Genomic DNA, 25,666 nt, shown 5'->3' on the forward strand with positions numbered 1-25,666 from the left:
ACAAATGTATGCCTGTACATTATAGTGACCGCTGTGCCTGTATTATACTTGGGATTCTTCCATCACTAAAACAGTAACATGAGCAGAAAGCCTGGGGTTTGGTTGGGACACTGCTGTCTTATGTTCACATCTCAGGTAGAATACATGCATCCATCTCTGCCTCAGCCTACCCCACCACCACCCATGGGATTACATTAACAGACTGAGGAGAATGCAGACACCGATGCAGAAGAGTGAAGGCTTCATTATATCTATTTGAGAGTGGCAATGAAAATGTTGAAAAGTTCTATCACACAGCAACTCCCTGGTGAACAGTATAATCCAGCTTTCTCCATCCTCTCCTCTATTCTCCTCTGCTCAGAGGGACTGTCAGCAGGGTTTAACATAGCAGCACTGCAGCCTCAATCCTGTCTCATATACTGCTATTATACGGCAAATGGAGAATAAGGCTGACGCTTCCCTTCAACTCTCATGTAGCTCCTGCGCTCGCTGCTGCAGAGTCCTTAGCTCCGATTTCAAGGTTCCCCGCGTGGTTCCTTATCATGAAAGTGATTAAGAATGAAGAGCTCTGTCAGTGAGGTGGTTGGAGCCCCCGAGTTGGTCCTGAGATGCCTTCAGGCTGCCAAGCTCTCTACACTGCTTTAAACCACATGGCTGGCTGAGCTGCTGCTGCTGCTAACACTGCTGATCCTCATAGGGATCTTCCACACAACCTGACACACTTTTATTCAACATGAACAGATTCTAGTTTCACTTGAACTCTTATGTTGTGATTCGCTCATCTACAAGAGGCCAAGTCACAAAGCTTTAATGATAAGACCAGCCCAAATAGGGTTTCTGGCAGACACATGCAGCTGAGCATAAGAAGCAGGCTGAAACAACAACCATTACCCCCACATCAGCCTGCCACGGGGAGATTTAGGATGAGTGGTGAGGCAGTGAAACAATCAAGTTATTACCCTAACAATCTGAAACATCAGCCCAGCAGATGGAGGGCTGGAGTGATATCACCACATGAAGGGGAATGACTTGACAAAGAAGCCAAGAATCTTGTAAAAAGTAATCCGCAGAAGCATTCACACCGTGTTCCCACTGGGAGCTTTGTAAAGAGTTTTTAATGAGTGGCTGTTATTTTGTGATAGATTCTTGAGGATAAAACACTCTGCACTCCACAGTATTGTCCATAATTATGGATTACTGAAGGCTTCTTTCTCTATGTTAAGTTCCCATTTATATGGATTGTAAAGTAACACACCACCACCTTTAACAGCATCCGCTGCAAACAACTCTGGTGATTGCATTTACTTTTATTGTCTCTATGTGTATTTATTTATCTGAAGGGAGACGAGAGTGGCAGTGAAGGAAAAACACGTTGCTTCTCTTTCTTCACACTTTTAAAAGCTTCCTTTGACAACTAGCAACACCACGTTAAAAATAGTCTTAAAAATAGTGCTAGGACAGCTTACGCAGCAGGACACAACACAGAACTTCACTCATAACCAAAGACAGAGGTGGGCTGCAGCAGTATCAAGTATCAATCAGTTAGGCACGTCTCAGTACTGGATAGCACAGCTTTCACATAGTTAATCCACAGAGACCAGTATAAAAACTAAAAACGCACTGCCAAACAGCACAGCCAAATAACTTGACAGCACAGCCAAATAACTTGACAGTAAAAACATCAACATACATTCATCTTATATCTATAGAATAGCATATTCAAATGACGTTCTGGAAAAGGAAATAAATCAACTTTATAGCGTTTGTTACAGTGTTTAAGTAGCAGTCAATAAATAGACCAATATGCGAGATATGCAAAACAAGTATATACTAACTGGATTTTCATCAAATCAGTTCAGCTCAATTCAGCCAGTATTTTCATATTTATTAATAGATGTATTTATATACAGTATTTGTTTATTTTTTGTCTAATTATAGCCAAATCCGTCCTTCATACATCATAAGCTCATAAAGTAAACAACATTCATTAGAACATAACTAAAGTTCAGGAGCGTTGTCAGGATTTCAGAACATTTGGGACTCAGCCCAGAAGCAGTTAAAGAACCATAGTAGGGGGGGGTCAAGGAGAATAAATATAAGCTGCAAAATGCATCAATCTAGTGCACTTTGACATAAGGATGCATAGGTCTAAATTGAGCAGCATAGTAAACACTTTGAACAGCAGTATGTACAGGCCTACAGTGACATATTGTAGTGTGCTGTCTGTCTTATCTGCCGCTGTCTCTCTCCTCACTCCTCACCTTCTGAATGCTTCTCCTGCCTCCTCGTATTTCTCTCCTCCCCTCATCTCTCTTTGTCTCTGACCTCTTCTCCACTCGCTTGTTCGGTTCAGGTTGTGTAAAAGATAAACAGAGACACAGTTATCAATGAATAAACGTTAAAGGCTATGTGTGATATACAGTATATGCGCATCACTCCTCATCTGTCTCTTCACTGTGAAACTGATTAAATCCAATCCAAAAACCAATGACTTACATTTCATCAAAGGTTGTGCCTCTATAAATCTTATTAACTCATATTAATACAACCTAATAGTAAGCTTCTTGTGTTTCTTAGATATGGAAAATCACCTTTAAGCATAACTTATTTCGAGAAGCAAATTTTTCACCTCTCATCTTCTTGTCTAAGAAAGCTGATATTTTTACATGCTACATCATAGCTGCAGTAACAGATAATTTTGCCATGGCTAGGGAGTCTTCTATGCATTAGCAAAATAATGTAGAGGTACAAATTCAAAATCTTGTTTTTAAACACATTTTCTCACATTTAAGGGAAACAACACCTCAAGTCGAAACTGACAGATGTTTCATACGGAGGTATAGTTTTTACGCATCTAATGTTCAGCAGCCCAAACAAATGGAGCTGAAACCTGCCAAGACACGCTTCAGTAACTAACTGACTAACTAGCTGGCAGACTGGAGACACAAGAGACATTTTCTTACAATTATCCAATATTACACAGACACGGTGCTCTGCTAGATGTGAAGCCGTTAAAAAGCCATTTTACGTTTGGAAACAGTGACGACTTTAGCTGCAACTTGTTCGCATCTAACCATGAAGCTATCAGCCGTCAAGTGTCAATCCAAGCTAGCACTCAAGTGTCCATCTGGCCACAAGTGGTGCTCAACTCACCAGCACACAGCTACTTAGTTTTTACTGTCTTTCCATATTTGGATAATCGCTCATTTAACCAAACCTAGCACATACTCTACCTTTCTCCTTTTGACAAATAACTAAGATACATACAATATATTCTGCCTTGTCTTTTCTTGACATTGTGTTTCCTGGGTTTCTCTGACCACTGCATCATACTTCACCCACACTCCTGTGCAGTGCAAATCTCTGTAGCTAGCACTCATAATGGAGAATGGATGGTGAGAGGCGAAAGACATTTTAAACTATTTAAATTCAACTTGCATATACTGTATTTCCTGATCAAAAAATGTTCAGGGCTAATCTCAAAACATTTGGGGCTTAAGCCTCAAAAGAAAGCCCTTAGCGACGCCACTGACTAACTTTACTGTGAAGCCATGGCTCACCATGTTCTAAGGGCTCAAATCTCATTAGATGAAGTACACTATCGACTTTGTTACTCTCACAATCAGTTTAAAGTTTTACTAATTGCCCCAGGGTGCGTTGGTTGCTTGTAAAAACAGTAGGCTGTTGTTTCTCCTCTGTTTCTGGGTGAAATCGGAGATGGGGTTACTTATGTTCGTGGTATTCCCAAAAGTAGGCTTCTTGGCCTTTTGGCACAGCATCTATATGGACCAACTCCTATCAAGATCGTTCTGCCTCAGAATCACATGAAAGACTAAATCAGTCCATGCATTTGTTTTTAATATTGGGGGAACTGTAAAATCTTATTAGCTTCTCTGTTGCTACTAGCACTAGCTGCTAGCTACAGCAAAGCAGTATTTGGCTAACAGGAAATCAACAGCACTAACACAGCTGTTAAAACTCTGTTTTGTTGATGTAGCGCCATCAATCTGTCAAAGTATTTCAACTAGCACAGGACACCAGCAAAAATCACATAGAACATTCAGAGAATTCTCAAAATCGCAAAAAGTAGAATCACCATCACTACCTAAATAGTCTATACCCAGCGCTTAATAAATACTAGAACAAATGTTATTCATATTGATCACTATAGTTATAAACACTAGTATGTGAATCTCTTTTTTTGTCATGAATTGAGTCGGTAGAATAATTGATCATTCTGTAGGCTAAGCCCTAGATGAAGAGTAAAGGATTATTCAAATTTATCTTAGTTTCCACTCAGTTGAAAATCCTTTCACTAATTCATATGTCTTCAGAAAAGTAAGTTAAAGTACAAGTAAAAGTACAATCATGCAAATGTAATCAGGATATGTCCTGATTACAATAAAGAGATGAAGCACAATTTGGAGCGGGGCCCTGCCAGATATACCAGCATGTGCAAATCAGAATGATGGATGCATTTTGATGAATACTGATTGTTTTGTATATAGTAACATGTTATTGAGTGTCTGACTTTATCACTGCCTTTGTTTTTTTTTTTGTTTTTTTTTCATGTTTAAGTGCCTCTCTGATAAACGCCACAGACTATTTTAGAGGGCTTTTTATTATAAACGCAGCAAACATCACACAGAAATGTCACTGCACAAACAGAAAATAAACTACAATACAAATGCCAAGCGTATGCAAACTTAACAATGAGAGCCTGATAATTAGCTTGAGTAGTCTTCCCTCTCAACAGGTATCAGACATTAGTAAGTGCAGTGTAAAGGTCATAACCTTAACGTCTCCTGATGGATGTGCAGCCCGTCTGAGAGCCTCATCACTGGAGTCCTATGAGACTTAGACACACACGGTGTAGTGACAATTACAATGTAAATAGGATGATGGTTGTCAGTTTCCAACACTATGTTTTGTATGAACATGATAGCATGATAGCTGCCACTGTTCCCGAAATATTTTTTTTTTGTGCCTATATTCTTGGAAAAATGCGATACTTGTCATAGAGTTTTATTGCCATTTTTTACTTTGCTGTAGTTATCTTTCAAACTTGGCTCATTAGCGAATGTGGTAGTTTCAAGTTTCATTTGCAATTGTGGTAAAGTTTCAAGTAAACCTGGCGAGAAGCAACAGCCTGTGACAAGTAGTAGCTAGCAACCTTTCTTAGAAATAGATTTCACACACTAATTTTCATTTTCACTGCCAGTCACTCCCTTCCCTTAGAAAGTCAAACATATACTGTAGTAGTGAGATAGCTATTTTGACATGTTTGGAGCTGCATTATCAATACATGACCATTAATGTGTTACACAAATGAGAAAGAAATGGCACAACATCACCTGGCTTGAAGACATTTCCCTTTGTTTCCCCGACTGTTTGAGTGTAGCTTTAATTAAAAATGAGTTAAGATGCATCCAAATTCCTTTGAATGTCCTTGAGATGTCTCCACAACTTGATTGGACCCACTTCTGTGAGTTCAATTCAGTTGACTGGACATGATTTAGAATGAAACACAACAAGCTTGCAACTATTAGTTGATATAATTGACAAAATCGATCATGCAAATTCTTTGATGTCTTCTTTTATCATCAATGCATGATGTTATTTATACGTTTTCAAGGTGTATGCATGAAAGATGAATGTCTTATTAACGGTCATGGTTGCAATGGGCAAAGGAAGCTCTGGGTGGCAGCACTGGGTGGCAGCACTGGGTGGCAGCACTGGGTGGCAGCACTGGGTGGCAGCACTGGGTGGCAGCACTGGGTGGCAGCACTGGGTGGCAGCACTGCGTGACGCGTCGAGCTGACCGACAAGCAGCAGAGAGGCAAAGAAGACGTTTCTTTCATTCAACATGGCTGAAAATACAACCAACCCCCCAAAACATTCAAAATAAATTTGCTCACGAGTTTCACAACAGACTGGATTCAGTCCATCCCAATCCCTAATGTATTTGCCCAATCGTCAAGCCCAACACCCACAGAGAGAAAACTTCCTCTATGACTCACACTTTTCACATTTCTTCAAAAAAAATTCAAAGTACAAGTCTGCACACAGGAATTGGGCTCCACCATGATTATTCCATGAAAACATGGAATAATTTGTTTCATTTACTATCTGAATGAGTTTTTACATTTCTTCCCCATAGCCATTGAAGAACCCCACTTGGTGCTGAATAGTTAGGGAAAAATCGGCATGTGCCACCCAATTTAAATTTGAGATTTTCCAAAGCTGCCAGATCGCCTCATATTCTACAATGTCCCAATCTGCGTTTGGTCTTGCCTTAATTTATTCTGCAGTACTACAACCTTAGGCCAAAGAGAGCTACAACCTTAAAGTTCCCTCTCAAGCACTCTGTCTACATGAACAGCCCTTAATCTCTCCTCTCTGAAAGATCTAAGCAGTGTCCCCCTCTCTAGCTCCATTAAAGGCAATCTAAAGATGCCCTGCCCATTGGTCAGAGAGGAGCGGTGCAGTATGGAGGTAAATGGCTGTCACAGGGCCTGATGGACCTTTTCTCTCCCAATGGTCAGGCTCGCTATAGGGGAGCACTTGACCCCCATTCACTCAATTCGATTCAAAGCATGTTTGTGCCTCTGGAAAAGGAGGAAATGGAGGAGAAGGCAACTGATCCATTCTGTCTCTGTATGACAAATGACACAAACAGAGGAACAAAACCTTGCAATCTGAGCAGGGCAAGAAACTCACATTTTCCTCCACTGGTCAAAGGGACTAGTTTTTGGGGCTAGTTTTTTCAGTTAATAATGTCATTTTTGTCTTAACTTACTGACTGGATTACACTTTAAAACAAGTTATATTTCTGGACTATTCACAGTGCAATTATGTTATCACTGCATTAACAAACCTTTAGCTCAACAGTAAGCTTCATGATACCATTAATAGAACAGTATGTGTTTGACTTTTGCTATATTTAAGATATAAATTAGACATTCCTTTACTGAGACTATTGATAGGATAGATTTATGGTTTACCCTTCACCCAGAAGTACCTTTCTAAATGTTATGAATAAAAGTATTGTAGAATACTGACATACAATGCAGGCAATTTGAAAACTAGCTCAGTGTAGCTGAAATTTAAGCCTTATTAGTATGCCTACTGCACTGACAAGAACAAAAATTAATGCAATGAGACTGATCTCTGACAAGTCATCGCGATTATGAGCTAAAGGAAAGCAGCAATTATGAACACTTACTCAACAAGAAAGCTGTGAGACATCAGTGGTAAATTTGCCATGACTATAAACAGAGGAAGCAAAAAAAAGTGGTGAGCAAAGTGCCAGAATAAAGCAGAGTAAGCAGGTTAATGTGAGAGCTCAGATTGCATCCTCACTTAATTAGATCCTGTGAGTCTGGGAAAAAAAAAAAATGTTCCATTTAAACTGAGCTATTTATGGATCGAGGGGATTCGGGAATAAATGACACGGAAATCTTAATAGTTGCTTCTCACAGCAAAGCAACCAAACTACTTGCATCTATAAAGCAAAAAAACTCCCAAGCCCCTGCATGATAGGCCTATATCTACTACAACAAGACTCACCACTGATTCTGCTGCTCCAACATAATAGCAACTGGATCGGATAGCATGTGGAAAATGCATTTTAATGGCACTGATCCCGGACAGCATGGATCAAATCCATTTCTGAAAACTTCATCCATAAACAGCTGCAGTGGGCAATGTGTCAGGTAAGCCAATACGCACTTGTCCACTGTGCTGATATGCAAGTGGGAATTACGCACGAGAACTGATCATTGGTCATTTATCACCATAAAAACACGATTTACACATCAAGTGCCGAGCTGGAAAAATAACCCACATTTCGTCTATCCCACTGGATACAGGCAGCACAGCTCTTATGCGGTCTCAACAGCTGGTCTACGCCCGACAGTTATGGGCTAAACAGAGCTTGGAAACCTTCTCATACTATTATAATAACTTGTGATATAAAATACACACTGTACAGCTGTAGTCAAATGAGAAAAACGGTGCGCGAGTCGTACGGTAACTGACACACAGAGCGATACATTATAGCCGGTAGAAACATAAGTAGCAATATGCTGTATGTAAAAAAAAAAAAAAAAAGCCCCGTTCTCTACATAACGGAGAGAAGACAGACCACAAGCAGTAGGCATGAACAGCGAGCGAAAAGCAGGATAAAACTTGAAACATGTACCTGTGTACTGCAAGAGAAACATTGTCCTCAGAGGGCGAGTTGCGGTTCTGGGCTATCCTCTGCTGTAGAGACGGATTTGTGCCAAGTAAATTCCTTGAATGGAGAAAACGGCTCGTCCCTCAGTCAGTCCGCTCCGCTCGGCAGACTGGGCTGCAATGAGAGCAGGCAGCCGAGGTGGGACCTTTTAGCTACGGCAAACCCGCACTCACGACGTGCCCGGGTGGGTATGAGTTCGCAGCTCAACAAAATAGTTCGCCTCGGATGCGACGTGAAGGCGGGCGATTTACCCGAGAGAGAGAGAGAGAGAGAGAGAGAGAGAGTCAGTGTCAAACTCCTGATCTGGATCCTCTCCTGTGTAGACTGATGAATTGAATCAAGACAGAATATCGTTCACATCGAGAGCTGCCTCCTTCAGACAAGGTAGACCCACAGAAAATCACTGAATATGAGCGGGAGGTATCACTGAACACGCAGCCCAGCCTTGAGTTGAATACAAAATAAAACAGAATTTGGAAAATGGTAAGGAGGAGTTGCGCAAAGTAATAAATAAAGTCGGGTTTTAATGCCGTCAAATTCATTTAGACCAACACTGGCAGGCTGGGTCACTATAACCTCTCTCAGGTGTGCGTGCGTACGTGCGAGTGCGTGCGTGCGTGCGTGTGTGTGCGTGTGTGTTTATGAAATCGTCGGGGGTGCAGCCAAGGCACTGTAGTTTAAAAGCAAAGTAATTCTCTGTATAACTTTTGACAGAGCTATGCTTTTAAGAAAGTGTCATTCTGTGCCTTGCCAGCTGGAGGAGAAGTACGGAGAATATCAATTCAGTACCACTGCCTAGCATGCACACTGTGATGAGAGGCATTCCTGTCATCTCCATGGCTCCAGATAGACTGTAATGCTCTAAAATAAACAGATTAAGCTAAGTGCTAGACCAAATTGTTATTACTATGTGGATAAGACATGCTAAAGTTCAGCCCCATTCTCTTTAATAGTTAGTATTTGATAAAGGAGCCTGGATGCTGGACAGAAGTAAACCAATTTAATAGGAAGTTGTGGTTCAGTACAGTCTAATGGCCTATATGAGTTTGCCCACTTGATAAACACAAACATATCTGTATTCTGTATTCAACACTTCCCTCATTCGAAAACCTCCGAGCCAGTTTCTACACTGCCCTAGTGGGTCCTGTACGTTGGTACATGTTGCTGATCAAAACACAACCAAGAAAATTAGTGACATGATAAAAATGGCAAAGCAAACAGTATTACACTTCCATAATTAGGCATGAACTGCGGTACTATGACATCTAATGTGTTGTGGCAGTGGTCAGCCGGGTTGTTTATCCCCGACCTCATTAACGCTCCTCAGCCTGGTTCAGACTGGATTCTGGAGGAGATTCACACTTCACGTTTTCATTGTTTCTATTCAATTAACTTCTAAAGGCAACAGCCAAAAGTAAACAACTGCATGTCAAACAAAGTGTACCTTCCATTGAAGTTGGCATCAGATAGCGGTGAGCTATTTTAGAAACCACTTCATTTGATACTTTCTAAAGATCAAATGAAATGCTTTGTCCTGAGTATTTGTTGTTTGTGGAGAGAGCATGAAGGATACGGATGAGTGGTGTAAGACAGAGGAGACAGACGGCCAGCAGTCATAGGCTACATGTGGTTTCAAAGGCAAGGGCTATATTCATGATGTGATCCCCAAGCACTGATCCATTGGCAATTTTCTTAGACAAATTTAAACAACTTCTTGTCATGCCCCCTTTGTAAAAAAAAACGAAGAAAGAATATATATATACTGGCTAAAACTGAGGTTCAATAGTAAAGCTCTAAAAGCTTATGACACTTGAGTTTTAGAAGATATCTGCTGGGTCAAACTATATTCTCTTTTGCCCCACCAATAAGCCTGCCTCCACTGCTATCACAAAACAATTTTAAAGGTAAATAAAAGTATTTGCCAAAGGCCAGAGTGCTATTCCTCTTTTCTGAAAACTCAAAATTGCTCTCAATTTCCAATCCAGAAGAAGTGAAGTCAGAACATGACTCTACAAGAGAGGACTGATTCAAAGTGGAGTTAGGACAGTAGCGTACTATAATGTGTCTTCCATCCACTGTCAGCAAATGTTCCCAGTATTGATTTTCTAAACAGCTTTGATTCAATTAGAGAAATACATTGGGTATCTTCTTTGGCAAATAGTACTGTTGTTTGCTGAATATACACAGTTATTTCCTGGAACTGAAAACTGAATGTTTACAGTCAGCTGTTGAGGATGACTAAAGCAAATGTGTCAAAGCAACACTAAATAAAATATACACTTTAGTCTACTTTAAGTGTAGGCTAAAGTGTCGGTTATGGAAAGTAAGGCTTGACAGATCCTATATGCTGATAATGCTGGCAGTACAACTGTATAATTAAGCAGCATCGTTCTCCTAACAATGTTTTCTTCTCATATGCAGTGCTATTGTTTAGGCTAGAGGTTTTCCAATTTTTTAACTCCATCCCACACTTTCAAAATAAAACTGTTTTGACAGGCTGTCATGCAGACTAATCTAGTAAAATTGACCCTGGTTTTATGCAACCAACCTGTTAGCCCAAAATGTTTTATTCAGTCTACCTTACGCTGCGGGTACTTGGAAAGGCTTTAGAAACATGACACAGAATAATGTGGGGACCTATTTTAGTCTTCCTCTGACATTTGGGTTGCAGCCCAGTCAGAAAAACGCTGGACTAGACTGCATTCTATGTTCCATCATAGAAAGCAATAATGATCGGTTAAGTTGGTTAGTTAAAAAATGAAAAGACATACACACACATTAGCCAGGTCTAATGGACACTTACTTGAAAACCCCAGACACAAAATAATATTATTAGTCAGGAGGAGTTTATATGAAGTAATTAATTATCAATATTAGGATATCAAAACATGCAAAGCAAACTGCTGTGATAGTTGGCTTTTTCACTTTACATGTTTTCACCCGAAAAGACGTCATAAATAAACTAAATGCTTTCCAGGCAGAATTCAATTACCCCCGTCAGCCAATAGTAATGAGTAACAGCCAGTGCATGCTCTCATTCAATTTCTGTGTCCCTGGGGAACGATGTTTGTTTGATGTCTTGATTTTTTTATTTTTTTTAAAACAATGATGTTCTTTCTGTGGCCTGCTTAGTGTAGCAAAACATTCAAATCAAACACTAATTTGACTTTATGCCTCAGCAGATGAAAGCAGCCTTCATTTGCTTTTATGGCTTCAGTGGGAACTTGTGCTTTAGTGACATTACAGTCCTCTTTAGTCAAATAAACTGCCTCACTTGAAAGTGAGGTGAAATAAATCAAAGTAATTCTGGCTGGAACATTTTTATCATTTCCTTCAAAATTAAGGGTGAAAAAATGCCATCTCAGAAGAGTTGCAGAGAAGCCAAGTTTTCCTTCACCTAGTCATGAGTGTAATTACAAAAAGTGGCGTCAATGGATGTCTTCCAGCTCATTTCAGTTTCACATATTAAAGCAAAAATATATATAGTAGTTGACCTGCTCAGAACTGATCTGATTATAAATTTGTTTTGTTAACAGGTAAATCTGTCATCTCATGAATTATTCAAATTATTCTATTATCAAATTCTGTATTTTTAACAAGGGCTTTGAGAGTATTCCTATATGTATGTAATGCTTTTGGTGATGAGACGAGATATTCCCCTGTTAACTAAACAAATTCATGACTATTTGTCCCGAGATGTTTCTGCACTGTTTTTCTGCCTTTAGAAAATCAGACACTTTGTCAACTCACAGTCCTGTTTTTTCTGGGTAATAGTGTGTCATGCTATCCCAATATGCCCTTTCCAGTCAAACAAGAGGGTTCAGGTAGCTGCTCCATGAGACCTTCAGAGAGTAAAAGAGGATGATATTTAAAAGATTCTGCTCAGTGGAAAACCTGCCAGTTTTAAAGACTGCAGTGGTATTTGGTATCATCCATTTTGAGATCAATGAGTGGTGCGGTTATAGCTCAGGCAGGAGTGAAAAATGTCACTTCTGAAGGTTGATAGTGTTTCATTAACTCCACTGCCCTCTATGGAGGAAACGACAGCCAGCACATGATTTTGTGCTTTGGATGAGGGAAACCTCTGTCTTTTGGGTTCTTCCTGGCTATCTTTGACCTCTATCTTCCTTAATCCTTCCCTTTCTAATTACCTATCCTTTCTTTTCCTCCTCCCTACTTACCTCAACATCCATGCCCCCTGACTGATGGTTAGCAGATGATCATCTGGACAGGAAAGGTTGAGGTGACTCCCCAGCCAGAGTCACACCTCATTAACTGAGCTGCACAGTGTCCCAGTACACAGACTGGCATATTCCTAGTTGGATGCATTTAATGAGTGGAGGGGAGTGAGAGGGCATCATAAAAAGTAACTGTAGCCAAGGTTTTTTGCATTGCAAAACCTTTTTAGCCACATTTTTCCTGGGGTGAGAGGACAGAGCTAGGTGCCTTGATGATGGCAGCGTCTGTTTTGGAAATTGGATTAGGCTAAATCCAAAAGGAGGCCAGGCGTTTCTCTAGAGAATTTTCCCCCAGCATGAATATTGATGGAAATGGGTCTCCAACAGAGTGCAAAACAACTGTTAACCCCTCTCCACAGTTGAAATGTTAACAGCACAGGCTCCCCCACCATCATTCACAGTCAGAAGATCACTTGACTCAAACATCACTCATACACACCACCACCCGTATAGGGGCAGGGACAAAATATATTTGTTTGCTCTACAAGTTAGGCAAAAATCTCATTAAAATGCTGCAAGTCCCCTGATACAAGCAAAAGTAGTCCATGAGAGCAAGTGGGCACTCTAATAAAAATAACATTTTGACAAGCTGGTTGTGATCCCTGGAACCAAATGTACCATCAGCATTCACAGGCATCAAATACATCGGCCCATGGTCAACATTAACACAAGGTAATCTTACATAGCCACACCTCTAGCTCCCACCAAGAGGTCAGTGGAAAATCACGTTAGAGAAAGTGGGATAACGGGTGCAGAGTTTAAGGTCGCAATTTGATTGCCTCTCAGTCTGAAGAACACTTCTTGCACATGCCCCCGCAGGAGGCATTTTTTATTTGTTTTTCTGACTGGGTAGGACAAGTTCTCAATTGCTACAACGCTAGCTACTAAGCCTGCTAAATTACAGCAACCTGTGAATACAAATGGATGAAAACTTAAGACTTAATTCTGTTTTGCCAGAAGTAGTACACTCACTACACCAGATACAGCTGATGAAGCCATTACAGTTCTCAGTTTGAAAACTCTACTGAATGGCAAAGACGTAATGGTGTGTTTACCAAAAACCTATGATAAAAGTTTGTTTTACAGAGCATGGCTGACAGACGGTGATCTATTATTTACTGTTTAATGGAGAGCACTATAAAAGTTCTATAATGTGGTTAGCACTTTCAATCATAGTCTGCGGTATCACAATGCTTCTCCGTTTAGTTATTTTCTCCTCAAGAAAACTATCAGAGGTGTTAGGCTCTGTGGCTAAAGCATCTGTCTCTCATGCTGAAGATTACATGCGAGAGAGAAACCTATAGTATTAGTGGTCTGTTCTTCGATGCCAAAAATAGTGAAACATGTAGCCATTTTGAATGCCAAAGGAATCGCAGCTGCATATGCGGGTCAAAGTATGGAGGAAGATGGCATAATTGTCAATGGAGAGTATTCTTTTCGGAGAAATGGAGGAGACTCCTTCAAACAATATTGTTCCGATAGTGATTCAAGAGTATGGCCCATTTATAACATAGCTAATAGCCACATGCATCTCCCAAAATAATGGAAACCACATATTTTTCTATAAAACATTGCTGAGTTGCCACAATAGATGCCACATGTCGTTTAAACCTCACCTTTGCATTTGCGCTTCCATTGATAAAAGCTCTGATCCTCTCCACCTAACTAGCATTTCAATCACATTTTATTAGAAGACTGTGACATTTTGTACATACTGCTATTGGAAAGCCATCTCTTAACATGACAGGTCCCATGATCTCTTCTAAAGCCTTGATGAAATCTGGTCAGTCATTTGGTGCTTTGCCTTGCAAACTATTATGTTTATTCTTTTCACTGGAAGCATATGCTTTGCTACAAACACGACAAACATCCAACTCTTTAGATGGGGTTTTTCCCATTGATTGCATCATGCATCATCTTCCAGAAAACTTGTTTTATTGGTTAGCCAACTGTACTAACTTCCTCAGTTGTTTCTACAACAGTAAAAAAATGAGCACCATTGCAGAGCTCAACCCAAGCAAAGTTTGAAGTTTGAATGTTGACAGTACCCTACAGCATTGGCACCCTTTTCTAGCCAACTGCTTAGTTAAAACTTCCAGTCCTCTTGATATGAGCCAAAGGTGTGTCTATGTGATTTGAAAACAAGGGTGCCCGACTCAGTTCTTGCTCAAGTTTAGGTTTCTAACTCGCTGGAAAAAGGACAAAAGAGAAACATGACCTGGCAGCAACTACATCTTCCTTGAACCCTTGTGTTACAGGTCCTAAAAACTCAACCAGACAGCAAACAAAATTATTCTGAAACCCATATCATCTCTGCTTATGGCTCAGTCAGCTCATTCTGCGGTCATCATGCATCAGAAACAGATTTATTAGCATCACTTTTCTCCACTTACAACATTCCAATGCTAGTCACAACTTGAGACGAAGACACTGAAGCATTCCACATGCAGCACAGCATCCTCTGCCCGGCCCTCCACCTCACACGCTCTTCAATTAAGAGGGTGTGGATAGCAAAGTCTGAACCAGTTGGAGACCACAGAAACAGCATAAATCTTCAGCCGGCGGTATACTTACTACAAAGTCAAACTTGCCCGAAATAGAAGTGCAGTCGAACACGTCACCACATACAAATCTGTGTATATTCTCTGTGGCTGTGTATTTTTCGTTTGTTTAGACTCCACACCAGTGGGGGTATATGAAGGCTAAAGAAGTAACTGTAATCTACAGAAGCTAGCAGTGACAAAAACTCAGAACTACAATAACAATGGCTGCGGTGAAAGAGCGTCAAGGCGACAGGGAATATTAGAAGCCATTTGATTGGTCCTAAAGTTGCATATACGCTCAAACAGGCTCAGTAAGCCTAGCCTCAAAATGATTTTGAAGAGCTGACCACAAGATGTTAGCATGGACATGTGAACAAAGGCAGTGAACCAGAAAAGGAAATGGGAGATGCTTTTCCATGAAGCAATACAACCAAACCTGTGATATTTTAGACCTATTGATAGGGATGTAATAGGGATGGGGAGGAATGCATCATGGAAAAACGTTTGCGATTTCAGCTAGGGGCTTAAAATCTAAAAAATTACCTTCAGAATGGCCTTTTCTCTTTTGCATTGTTTGAACACTAGAGAGTGCAAGACTAGCAAGTTTTAGCTTAGGATCATCACACTTGCAATGAGCCCAGCTGAATTCAATACTGTGTAGACATTGTAGGCGACAAGATGGACTCAGGCAAAACTGAAATTGAGGAGTTTTGCCAGGACAAGTTTTAATGCTGTGTGGCAGCATTTTGAGTTTCCAATTAAAGAAGAAAACTAGGGATGCAGACTTTTTACTAACAACGGCAATTTATGTGTGCGTGTTTGTTGAGGTGGGTGAGGTATGTTGTGTATAGGTACAGTATGTATGTGTATGTGTATGCATGTATGTTTGTTTGTATGTTCCCAATCCCTGTCTAGGAAATGTGCTACATAAATAAAAATGTACATACTTACTTTACTTACTTAATTTAAAAGGGCACAACAAGCATAACTAGTAAGATTCCAATATAGTGTTTAACAGATGGTTCTTATGGCTGCATGACATAGCTGGCCTATCTACGTGTGAATAAATCATACGTTTTATCCAAATATAGTAATTATATGTGCATGATAACTGAGGTGCTAACTCAACTATTGCCATTGGTAGTGCATGAAAAGTTTTTCATTGCAGCAGCACAGGTGCTACCTTCTGTCCAGTATATTAAATTGGTTCTAATCTAGGATCATAGGCTGTGAAATTCAAAACACAACATCAGAAATGAACTGTCAGTGCCAGATGGACGACATGCCTGCGCTACTAACGTCCTGCTGACTGCCGCAAATTGGCTCATACTTTTTTATGGCACACTTTCAACCGCTTTTCTGATCTAGCAACTGAATTTCTTTTTTTTTTTGTTTTTTTGATCAAGCAGTTGAAGCGATGGTGATCGGTCAATCACTGATGTCCTATTTAGCACGTTTATCAGCCGATTACGATCAGTGGCCGATCGATCGATGCACCCCTAAAAAAACGGCAACAAGACAACTGACAAGACAAAGACTGCTTGTAAGCATTGTAAGAGAGCCTTGCCTCACACTACAGGTAACACTAGCAACTTGCTGCACCATGTACAAAAACATCACAATTTGTACAATGAAAAACTCCAGTTGCTGCCTGCAAAGGCTCTTCAGGCTTATTTGGAGATTAAATTGGTTTTAAATTTGATCTGAACAGACATTAAAAAGTCAAGTTTTAAATTTAACTTGCAGAAACCTGGAGTCATCCTGTTTATGGGTTGTACTTTTGTTTGTTTTTATTTTCACTCAGAAATAAAAGGGTATTTTTTCAGTCATAATCATCTTAATTCAGATTTTGTTTGAAATATTGAGATAATATCGAACCGTGAACATGAGCCGCGAGCATCGCATTTGAACCGAACCGTTAGGTGAATGTATTATTACATCCCTAGCTATTGCAGACGGTCACGCAGTGGGGGCTGGTGTGCAAAGAATTCAAACAGTTCTGCCAGCGAGCCTGTGCATACTGTCGAGTGACGAGTCTGAAGCTTTTTCCACAAACATGTCCTTTTGTTCATACAAACCTGGTGAAATGTGTTTCCACAGCAAGTATACCATGGCCTTAAGTCAGTGTTCAATTAATAAAGAGAGGGAAACTTGACATCTTTATAACCTCACAAATTGACCTGAGACTACTTCAAAAGTGCCCAATGCTCCTGAATGGGGAGAGCAGAGATTGCTGGATAATTAAAACCGCTGCAAGCAAATAGACCTGATAGAAAAATCTGCAGGATAGAGGGTGAAGAAAGAGAGAGAGAGAGAGGACACAAGAGGGAGAGCAGACCAGACAAGCGGGAGGGAAGGAGAGAGGCCAGATATTAGACAGAGCATTCATTATCACCTGACCGACCTGCATACCGCACTGTGTGAGAGTAATAGGAAAGGACACGCTCATCGGCCAAAGCCCAGCAAGAAATGAGCCTTTCATTCCCCCTTTCTTTCCTCTCTCCCTCTCACTCTGTCACTTTCTTACACTATTCACTTTCTATTCTTATAGTTATTCCCTTACCCCATCTTTCCCTCTCTATCCCTCCCAATGCAGCACTACTTCTGCCTTCCATGCTTCGTTGAACCTCTGACATTAAACCCTGTGATTGTTCTGAGTTCAAGTGAAAACACTTGCACACGCTGCGCTGTAATATTGCACTGCCATTCACCTTTATAACCCTGTAAATAATTATATACTTACCAACACTGTGTTCTCTATTTTGGTCTTTCAACTGTTTGCCCCCATGCAAAAGAACAGATTTCCTGATACTGATAGCTCAATGGGGAGACCATGGTACTAACACTGCCAAGGTTAGGGTTTGTTTTCCACATGCTAAAAAATGTATGCACTCATAGTACTGCAAGTTGCTTTGGATAAAAGCGCCTGTCAAATGGCCTATTTTATGTTATATTTGCATATCTACCTTCACCAGATGAAATGAGCCTTCACTTTCATGTGATTTTTGTGACAGGAGTGTGTGTGTGTCACTACTTTCCATGTCTGAGTGCTGTGTGAATCATATCTGTAAGCTTGAATGAGATTAACACAGTTTGAATCAGAAGCCTTGACACTAAGAAATAAATGAGAGGACACAACCCGGTTTTGATGTCGACACAAAAACGAACCAATGTCAACACGGAAAACCCAAATACGATCAAAGGAAAAGAATGAAAACCCGTGAGAGAGTATGGCATGTCCAGAAGTTAAGGCAGATGAGAAGAATTGTTTATAGATTTAAGGAAAGACCACTAGAGGGGCAGTGACCATGTTATCAGGTGTGAAGCAAAGATGCTGCCAGCAAATCTACTTTGTGCTGTGGAATCTCAACAATCAACCTGCCGTCAGAATGACCGCTTCTGGTGCTTTAGAATGTAACTCAGTGAACTTACAAACACACACACAAACACATGCACACTTACAAACACACACACGCACATACACACACAAGCCTCTTACCTGCAACACGGCTTGATCTGTAGTCTTTGTACATCCTAGAGGTGCGGTGTCGTGTGTGATCTCAGCCTCTCTAGACTTGTAGCAAATCTGTTTTGGAAAACAACAACAAGGATAACAAAGGTCTGATCAGTCACTGTTGGTTCTGTTTAGAAACGTACCGCAGAAGAGAGTCTTACGCTACAACCCGGCAACCCCGACTTATCTATTCTGTAGCCGTTTAAGGACGCTGAGAGGACCGGGTAAGAAGGGCTACAATAAAAAGGGTTTTGTCTTGAATAGAGAAAGAAGACAAACAGAGGAGAATGTAATTCATCCGCTTCTCCGAGAGGCACGACCTCCCTGCTTTGTGGAGCAGAGGCTCATCGGAGCCAGAGAGGGCTCTGAGGCTCGGGAGGGTCCCATTGACTGCATTATTAACACTCAAACTGGGGGATCGGCATAGAGGAAATACAAAACGCTGCCAGAGGGATGTGCAGAGAATTCTGTAATGCATTTCCTTCCACTGAGAGGGGCCCTGAGGGTGTCGTGATGACCAGAGTAATTGGCTTTCTCCAGCTATGATAATCTGCATCAGTCATGCCATGCCAATACACTCTCAGGCCACTGAGAAGGTCACAGCGATCCCCAAACTTCACTCCACTCTGCTCACAGCCACCCCTGAATTCCCACTGGCAGAACACACAAACAAGAGATTTATTCTGCATCAGTGGGATTTTACCTGCCTCTTCAGTTCAGTGACTTGACAAGTTTGACTTTTTATTGCTAATATTTGCCCTTTTGACTTTGAATTGCAGCATTTGTGAAAAAAATACTTATGACTCTTTGGTCCCACAGAAATGCATTTACCTCTAATTTGCCCAACATATCTTGATTTTTTTGTTTTGTTTTTTTGGTAGAAGACTACAATACTCTGACGTGTTTAAGATCAAACCAAATGAAATCCCCCCCCCTCCCTCACATAGCCTTTCATTCTCTATCCAACCTCTCATTGAAATGCCAGAAGCCAAGCGTGAGAAGTAGTGTGTGAAAAACTTTGATCTGCAATGTTGTTTTTTTTTGTCTCAAGGTAAGGCATTGATATACATAACATGCTGCCTCTGTTGTCCATTCCTACAGCGCAGCCTGAAGAGAATTTGTGTCTCTACTTTCATGTTCTTGCAGCCATTCTTCTGTGACCTGTTCCTGCCCTATCAGTGGCATTGAGGTAATGTAACAGTGGAGTTGGGCCTCAGTCAGTTCTGCCTGAGAACAAGAACAAATCCTGGCTCTACTGGCTTGGTCCCAGATGGAAGCATGGCAGTGAATTATGGGCAACTGTTCTGATCTATCAGACTATGTTACTGAGCCAATGAAAGGTAAAACACTATATATATATTATTGCCAGATTTTTAAAATCACAATCATGGTGTTTAACTCACCAATTTGCACTTTTACCAGCATTAGAATTGCATTAGAAAGTGTTGTGGTCTACCCACAACACTCCATCGATGCTCAGCTTCAAAGACACACCTCTTCCTGGCCCCCTGAGCCAGGGCAAGCCCAGGTTTAGCTCCAACACAGCGACAAAACTGTTCATTACTTTTACCTTCCCTGTCACAGTGAATAATGGCCAACAGGACAGAAACAACAGCAGTGTTGTCAGAGTCCAAACCCCTTAACAAGTTTCCTCTTTATGAAGGGAAACTGGCCAGAAACACGGGCTGTGAAGTAGATTCCAATAGACTCTAGTCTTTTCACTTATATATTTGTCTAAAGTGCCATCAAAATCCATAATGAACTGTCGTTTTTTAACACTGGTGACAGTTTTGTGAAGTCTCCAAACAAACGGATATGATTCACCAGAGACAATCTGATGACATTTGATGAACCTCTAGAACTTATTATATGGCGAGTAGATGTTTATGAGTGAATGCCCAGTCATTTGCTCTTATCCGCCTGATTTCAATGTTGAAAACAAAGTAGAATGAATTAAAAGAAATTTTGAGGCCGAGAGAAACAGAACAATGCCTCAAAACAGTGACTTGTGCTCAGGCTCCATGAAGCAGACACATTTTCTATAAATACCAAACAAAAAAAACATCACCTTTGGCAGAAACAGAACCCTTATTTCTTACATGATGGTCTGCAGCCCTTGTTCCCCACATAATGGCTTGTTAGGGCAATGTCAAAATCCAAAAGTGTGTAAAAATGTTACTAATTAATCAAATAGAGTGCTGGTCCTCGACTGAGAAAAGCAAACAACCTAAATATTGTTTTTGTCTTTGTTGACTCGAATAAATGTTACAGTTATGGATGAGTTATGGCTTGCCCTTTTAACTCTGCACTAAATTATCCTGGTATGAACTTTAACTTGAGTCTGACTTAGTTCAACCGTAAATAGTACTTGAGGTGCATGTCAGCCAGGCTAATGCAAAACAATTAGACCTACTATTATTCTAATGTCCAACACACTACTGTAGTGTGTTGTAGTAGTGTGTTACTCTTTTCCAACACACTACTGTACAGTAGTATACCGATAAACAGCAGAACAGAATAACAGCTCATTCTGTACAACATGTTGCATTAATTTGTGATGCAGGACCTAAACCTTGTGGCCCAGGCACTTCGATCTGTAGGTGAAACACCGAGTGGCAAGGCAGAGAAAATGCCGAGAGCAGACCATCCACCACCACAGTAATGACAAGTGCAAAATGAAACTCCAGCCCCTAAGAAATCACAGCTAATGAGAAGAATTACACACATACCCGCTCCCATTGTGAGTAGGACAGAGGAATATAGGTTAACATTTCACCATCAAAACCACATTAGCCCAAACTTTGGAAGAATTATGACAGTCATTTTGATCTGAAAAAAAATATCAGTTTTCTTAATTGGAGAAATAAAGAAAATCCTTTTTTTCAAAGGCATTGTAAGCACAACAACAAATGGCACTCATCACTCTTGAAGCACCCACGTTCCTAACACATTTACTATTACAGACATTTTTCATTTCTACCCACCCACAGTCCTTAAATATTTTTTGTGTTAGGAAGAATTCAAGTTGCTAACTAGAGCAAATGTGTAGCCTAATGATTATGAATGAAGCAGAGGTCTGGGAAGGAAGAAGTTTCACATTTTTCTTTGAAATCCATCTCTGAAATTGTGATTCAGATCCAGGCTTAAATGCAAGCTTCCGACTGAGGACAAAGGCTACAGAGAAAAGTGTGTTGTGCAGACAGTCTTGCTGAGACCATGGATGCTATTAAAATGGAAAAACAGATATATTTTTTCTCGGGGAAAAGAAGAGAAATATACCCTGAGCTATTTCTCAAAATGCGAAACGAGGCTTAGACAATCAGCTAGGCAACTAGTTAGTGCAACACAATTTCCGTAAATTGATGAAAGGTGTGATGATAGTTTGGTGTCATTTTGTAGTGGTCAGAAATATGTCTCGGGGGGCATTGCACACGCAATGCTTATTGATGATTGTTCATGTTTAACTGGTAAATCAATAGGGCAAATGGGAAACAATCTGTCAGTTATACTGCTTCAAAATACAATTCAATGTAATGTTTCTTGTGCGCCCTCCCTACATCAACCTTAGAGCTATTCATTATCATTCAGAGGGTGTTTTGAGTTTTAGCCTAGACTACGTGTATTTTCACACGTAGCTGAGTGCATTAGTCATCTTGACGAATTCTGAATGAAAGCACAGAGGCCAGACACCTGTGTCTAGCAGAGATCAGAGGATCCCCTCGGTGAAGAGAGGATTATCAGAGTCAACCGGCCCACATTGTGATGGAGAAGGGAGATACCACACAACAGCTCATACAGGTCCATTCATCTTCTGTCTCCACAGTTGGGAAACAGCAGCCCAGAGCGGCAAAAGCCAACACAGACTCTGCATCAATTCCCCAGCACTGGATTAATCATACTAACTTCACCAGAACTGATCCATACTTCACAAGCAACCCTCTCGTCCCTTTCCTTTCCTGCAACTGTGCCTCAGCCTGCATGCTTATCTCTGTGATGAAGTACCTCATCTCCTACACAGAGGCAACAAAAAGAGGCTTGCAGGTTTTTTACATTTGTTTGAAAATCATGGAAATGTGTACAATGCATTCAAGTAGGGTAAAAAGCAGAAGTGCTCATAAATAGAACCATGTGTGCTTTGTTGAAGTAAATACTGAACACACTGAAGAGCTGTGCTCATTATGCCATTCACCCCCTTAATGTTGCACAGCTAAGCTACACCTCCACCAATAATTATATTTGTTGTTGTGATGGTATTGTGTCAGCCTCTACACTATGGTCATAAATTTAGCAGTGGGCTCAACACTTGCAATCTACCTACTGGTGTAATTTCTTTTAAAGCTCCAATAATGAGCTTTTTCTAGGACACAATCCTATTTTGCTACTTTCGGATTTCATCTTTTACGATCACTAGTAAAAGTATTATTAAATGACCAAATGTTTATTTAGTTGTTTAGTTATTTAGCTGTCTATTTTTACATTTCAGCTTCAAAATCCACAGTTATCTTTCGTTTTAGAGAGACGTCCATCATTCAAATCTCCCACAGCTTTGTTTGCATTCTTACTGTGCCAACCAGCACTTGTTCAGCCAACAAATAAAGTGATTACCAGCACCTTCAAAATGCGAGCCGACACGGCACCCATTTTCCTGAATAATGTCTAAATATGTAAAATCCACTGTTTATTCTCTTCCTCACCCTGTGCATCTCCTCAAATAAATGACTGTCTGCTTTTCTTTTTTTTGCCACCTGCTTCAGCCATCTTCTCAAACAGCAATCAGTGAAAGATCCATAACAGTGAATCTAATTTCGAAAGTGGGCTTATATAATGATGCCTGGAAAATATTATTCTCTAGATGCAAATATTATTTGTAATTTTACACCAGCAGTCTACCTTTGAGACTCCTTGACCTTAGCTTTTCAGGAATGCCAATCAAACAGCAGTGCAACGTGGCGTGAATATTGTATGAGTACCTGCTGTAGTTGTGTGACCTCCTTCCATTCGTTGTTGACAACTGGCGAACTGAGTGAAGCATGCTGGTGTCTTTTGAGGTGATGTACGCTACTTTTTGTAGAGAAATTATTATCCTCATGTGTCACTGTCATGGCAACTAACTGCCGCTGCAAGCAAAGGGCTGATGCGCGACATTAGAATATTGTTTTGCAGAGGATTCATTTAATTTCATTGCGTGTGATTCAATGGAGGAAAAAAGAGCATAATTTTCAGCATCCATGAGTCACAGAAGAGAGTAAAGATAAAATAAATGATTGTGTTTACTCAATGCTATGTAGCCTATGTTGGCTTAATTCTGTGGAGAAGCAGATTTAATGGACTATATCTTGGGGTTGTCTGGGAATTAGGCAGCTTGTGGGTAGAGGAATGAAACACTTTTTTCGCTGAATATATGCATTAATTGTTGCCATTACTAAACGCTAGCCCTATCTTCTGGGAGAAACTAATGGTATCACATTAACTCTCTGCAGCATTCGATTGCACAGGAATCTCCAGTTACTGCTCTGCAACAAATGCACCTATCGCTCATGGTTTGCTTCAGCATATCCATAGATACAAACAGGAATGTAAAACCGCAGATGATCATTATGTCATGGTATTGTGTAACTGAATAATAGAGCTTGTTAGATTTTTGGATTTTTTTTTACACTGAAAGGAAAGAAAGAAACACTTGCTCACTGAGAGACTCATTCAGCTACAAAGATGCTGAACTTGCACAAATCATCTAAAAACACAAGTCTGATTCTAACATAGAACATAAGAGTATTTGGTACCAGGTATCAGTCAGGGCACACATATTTCACCTACAATAATCAGTCATATTTGCATATAAGTCTTGAAAATAATAACCTTTATATATTCTATAACTCTGTCCAGATCAATAAACGCTATAAAGAACTCCCAATGGTTTATATAAGGTTGAAAAACATATAACATGTGAACGCTCTATCCGAAACAGTTCATGTTGTTGCCGTTGTTACAGACAGGATAAAAAAAGGTGCGAGTACATGTGTGTTTGGGAATGTGTGCTCACCATTTGTTCTACTCTCGCTGGTTAATTTTATAAGCAAACTGATAAACAATTCCTTTTTGACGAGCATTATGGCCTTATACAGTAGTAACACATTAGGGACATGGAAAACCCTTGCATTGTCAAATACTGTATCACAAGTGGTTTCTGGGAATTAACACATCCAATCTATTACTGTATATTGTTATTTCTGCCATTCTTTCCCTACATCCAAAATTTACAATAACGCATGTCCTCTGAAGTCAAACCATCGATATACTACAGCATCTATATAACCACATAAAATACATACAAAATACATACAATAAAAGCTATACATGTACTAATAAAAACACAGAGGGACCTGTTCTCACTCCAGGCGAACTATGTGGTGCAGTGTTTGTTAATGAGTCCCTGCTGACATGCTGAAGAGATGACTCTGTCAAGCTTTCCTACACACAGGGAAACAAGACATGTTTGAAAGCTGGCAGCGGCATCGTGCTGCAAGATATGATGCCCAGATATAAAAATGGTTGTAATAAAATGAATACACAAAAACACCGCAGCAGTCATCTGTGCTCATTGTGTGTATTAAAGATTTTGTCATAATATTTGTTCAGTTAACAAACTGATTAAGAAACATTGTTTGTATGGAGAAGGTTTAAAAAACTGTTGACATTCCCTTTATACAGCAGTGGGGGATATAATGGTAGAAATGGCACAGCAGGAGATATGTATGGATTTTCTCCATACCATTTCTACCAACTGATGAGTCACTTGTGAGGTCGTGTTGACATTAAACTATAGATTTAACATTACGCATGTCACATGTCACATGTCACAAAAGATTAACAATACTTAGGCTGGGCAACGAGCCAGAGAGCAGCGAGAGGGCAATGAGAGGGCAGTGCGAACAAAGCAGGCGGATCTGCTATTCCCCAGCCAACCGATGATCAAAGAGGGAGAACTTGTTAAATGAATGGTGCATCTTCCATCACTTGGATGGACCTGGTTCAGATTGAAAACTCTGATGTTGTGCAGAAAACAATTTTCTGCGAATGTCAACAGTCATACCCAGGGGGCCAAAACATATAAGTACACCATTTTTTTAAT

General features: G+C 40.3%; 1 protein-coding gene across 2 annotated transcripts in view; it reads right to left on the reverse strand.

Moving 5' to 3' along the window:
* enox2 (ecto-NOX disulfide-thiol exchanger 2) overlaps nucleotides 1–25,666 on the reverse strand; it is a 168,888-nt gene that overhangs the window by 110,928 nt on the left and 32,294 nt on the right. The window contains exons 1-2 of one of the 2 annotated variants that reach the window (XM_071900280.2): nucleotides 18,520–18,549; nucleotides 2,262–2,339 (exon numbers count right to left, since the gene is read on the reverse strand). Coding sequence is in view for 1 of the 2 variants with exons in the window: in XM_071900279.2 (XP_071756380.1) it covers nucleotides 18,520–18,553 (34 nt within the window). In the remaining variant the exon portion in view is untranslated. Of the gene's footprint in view, nucleotides 1–2,261; nucleotides 2,340–18,519; nucleotides 18,607–25,666 lie in introns of those variants that run through there. The other variant, XM_071900279.2, reaches the window with a different exon arrangement.

Source organism: Centroberyx gerrardi, chromosome 16, assembly GCF_048128805.1.
Source record: "Centroberyx gerrardi isolate f3 chromosome 16, fCenGer3.hap1.cur.20231027, whole genome shotgun sequence".
Lineage (NCBI taxonomy): Eukaryota > Metazoa > Chordata > Actinopteri > Beryciformes > Berycidae > Centroberyx > Centroberyx gerrardi.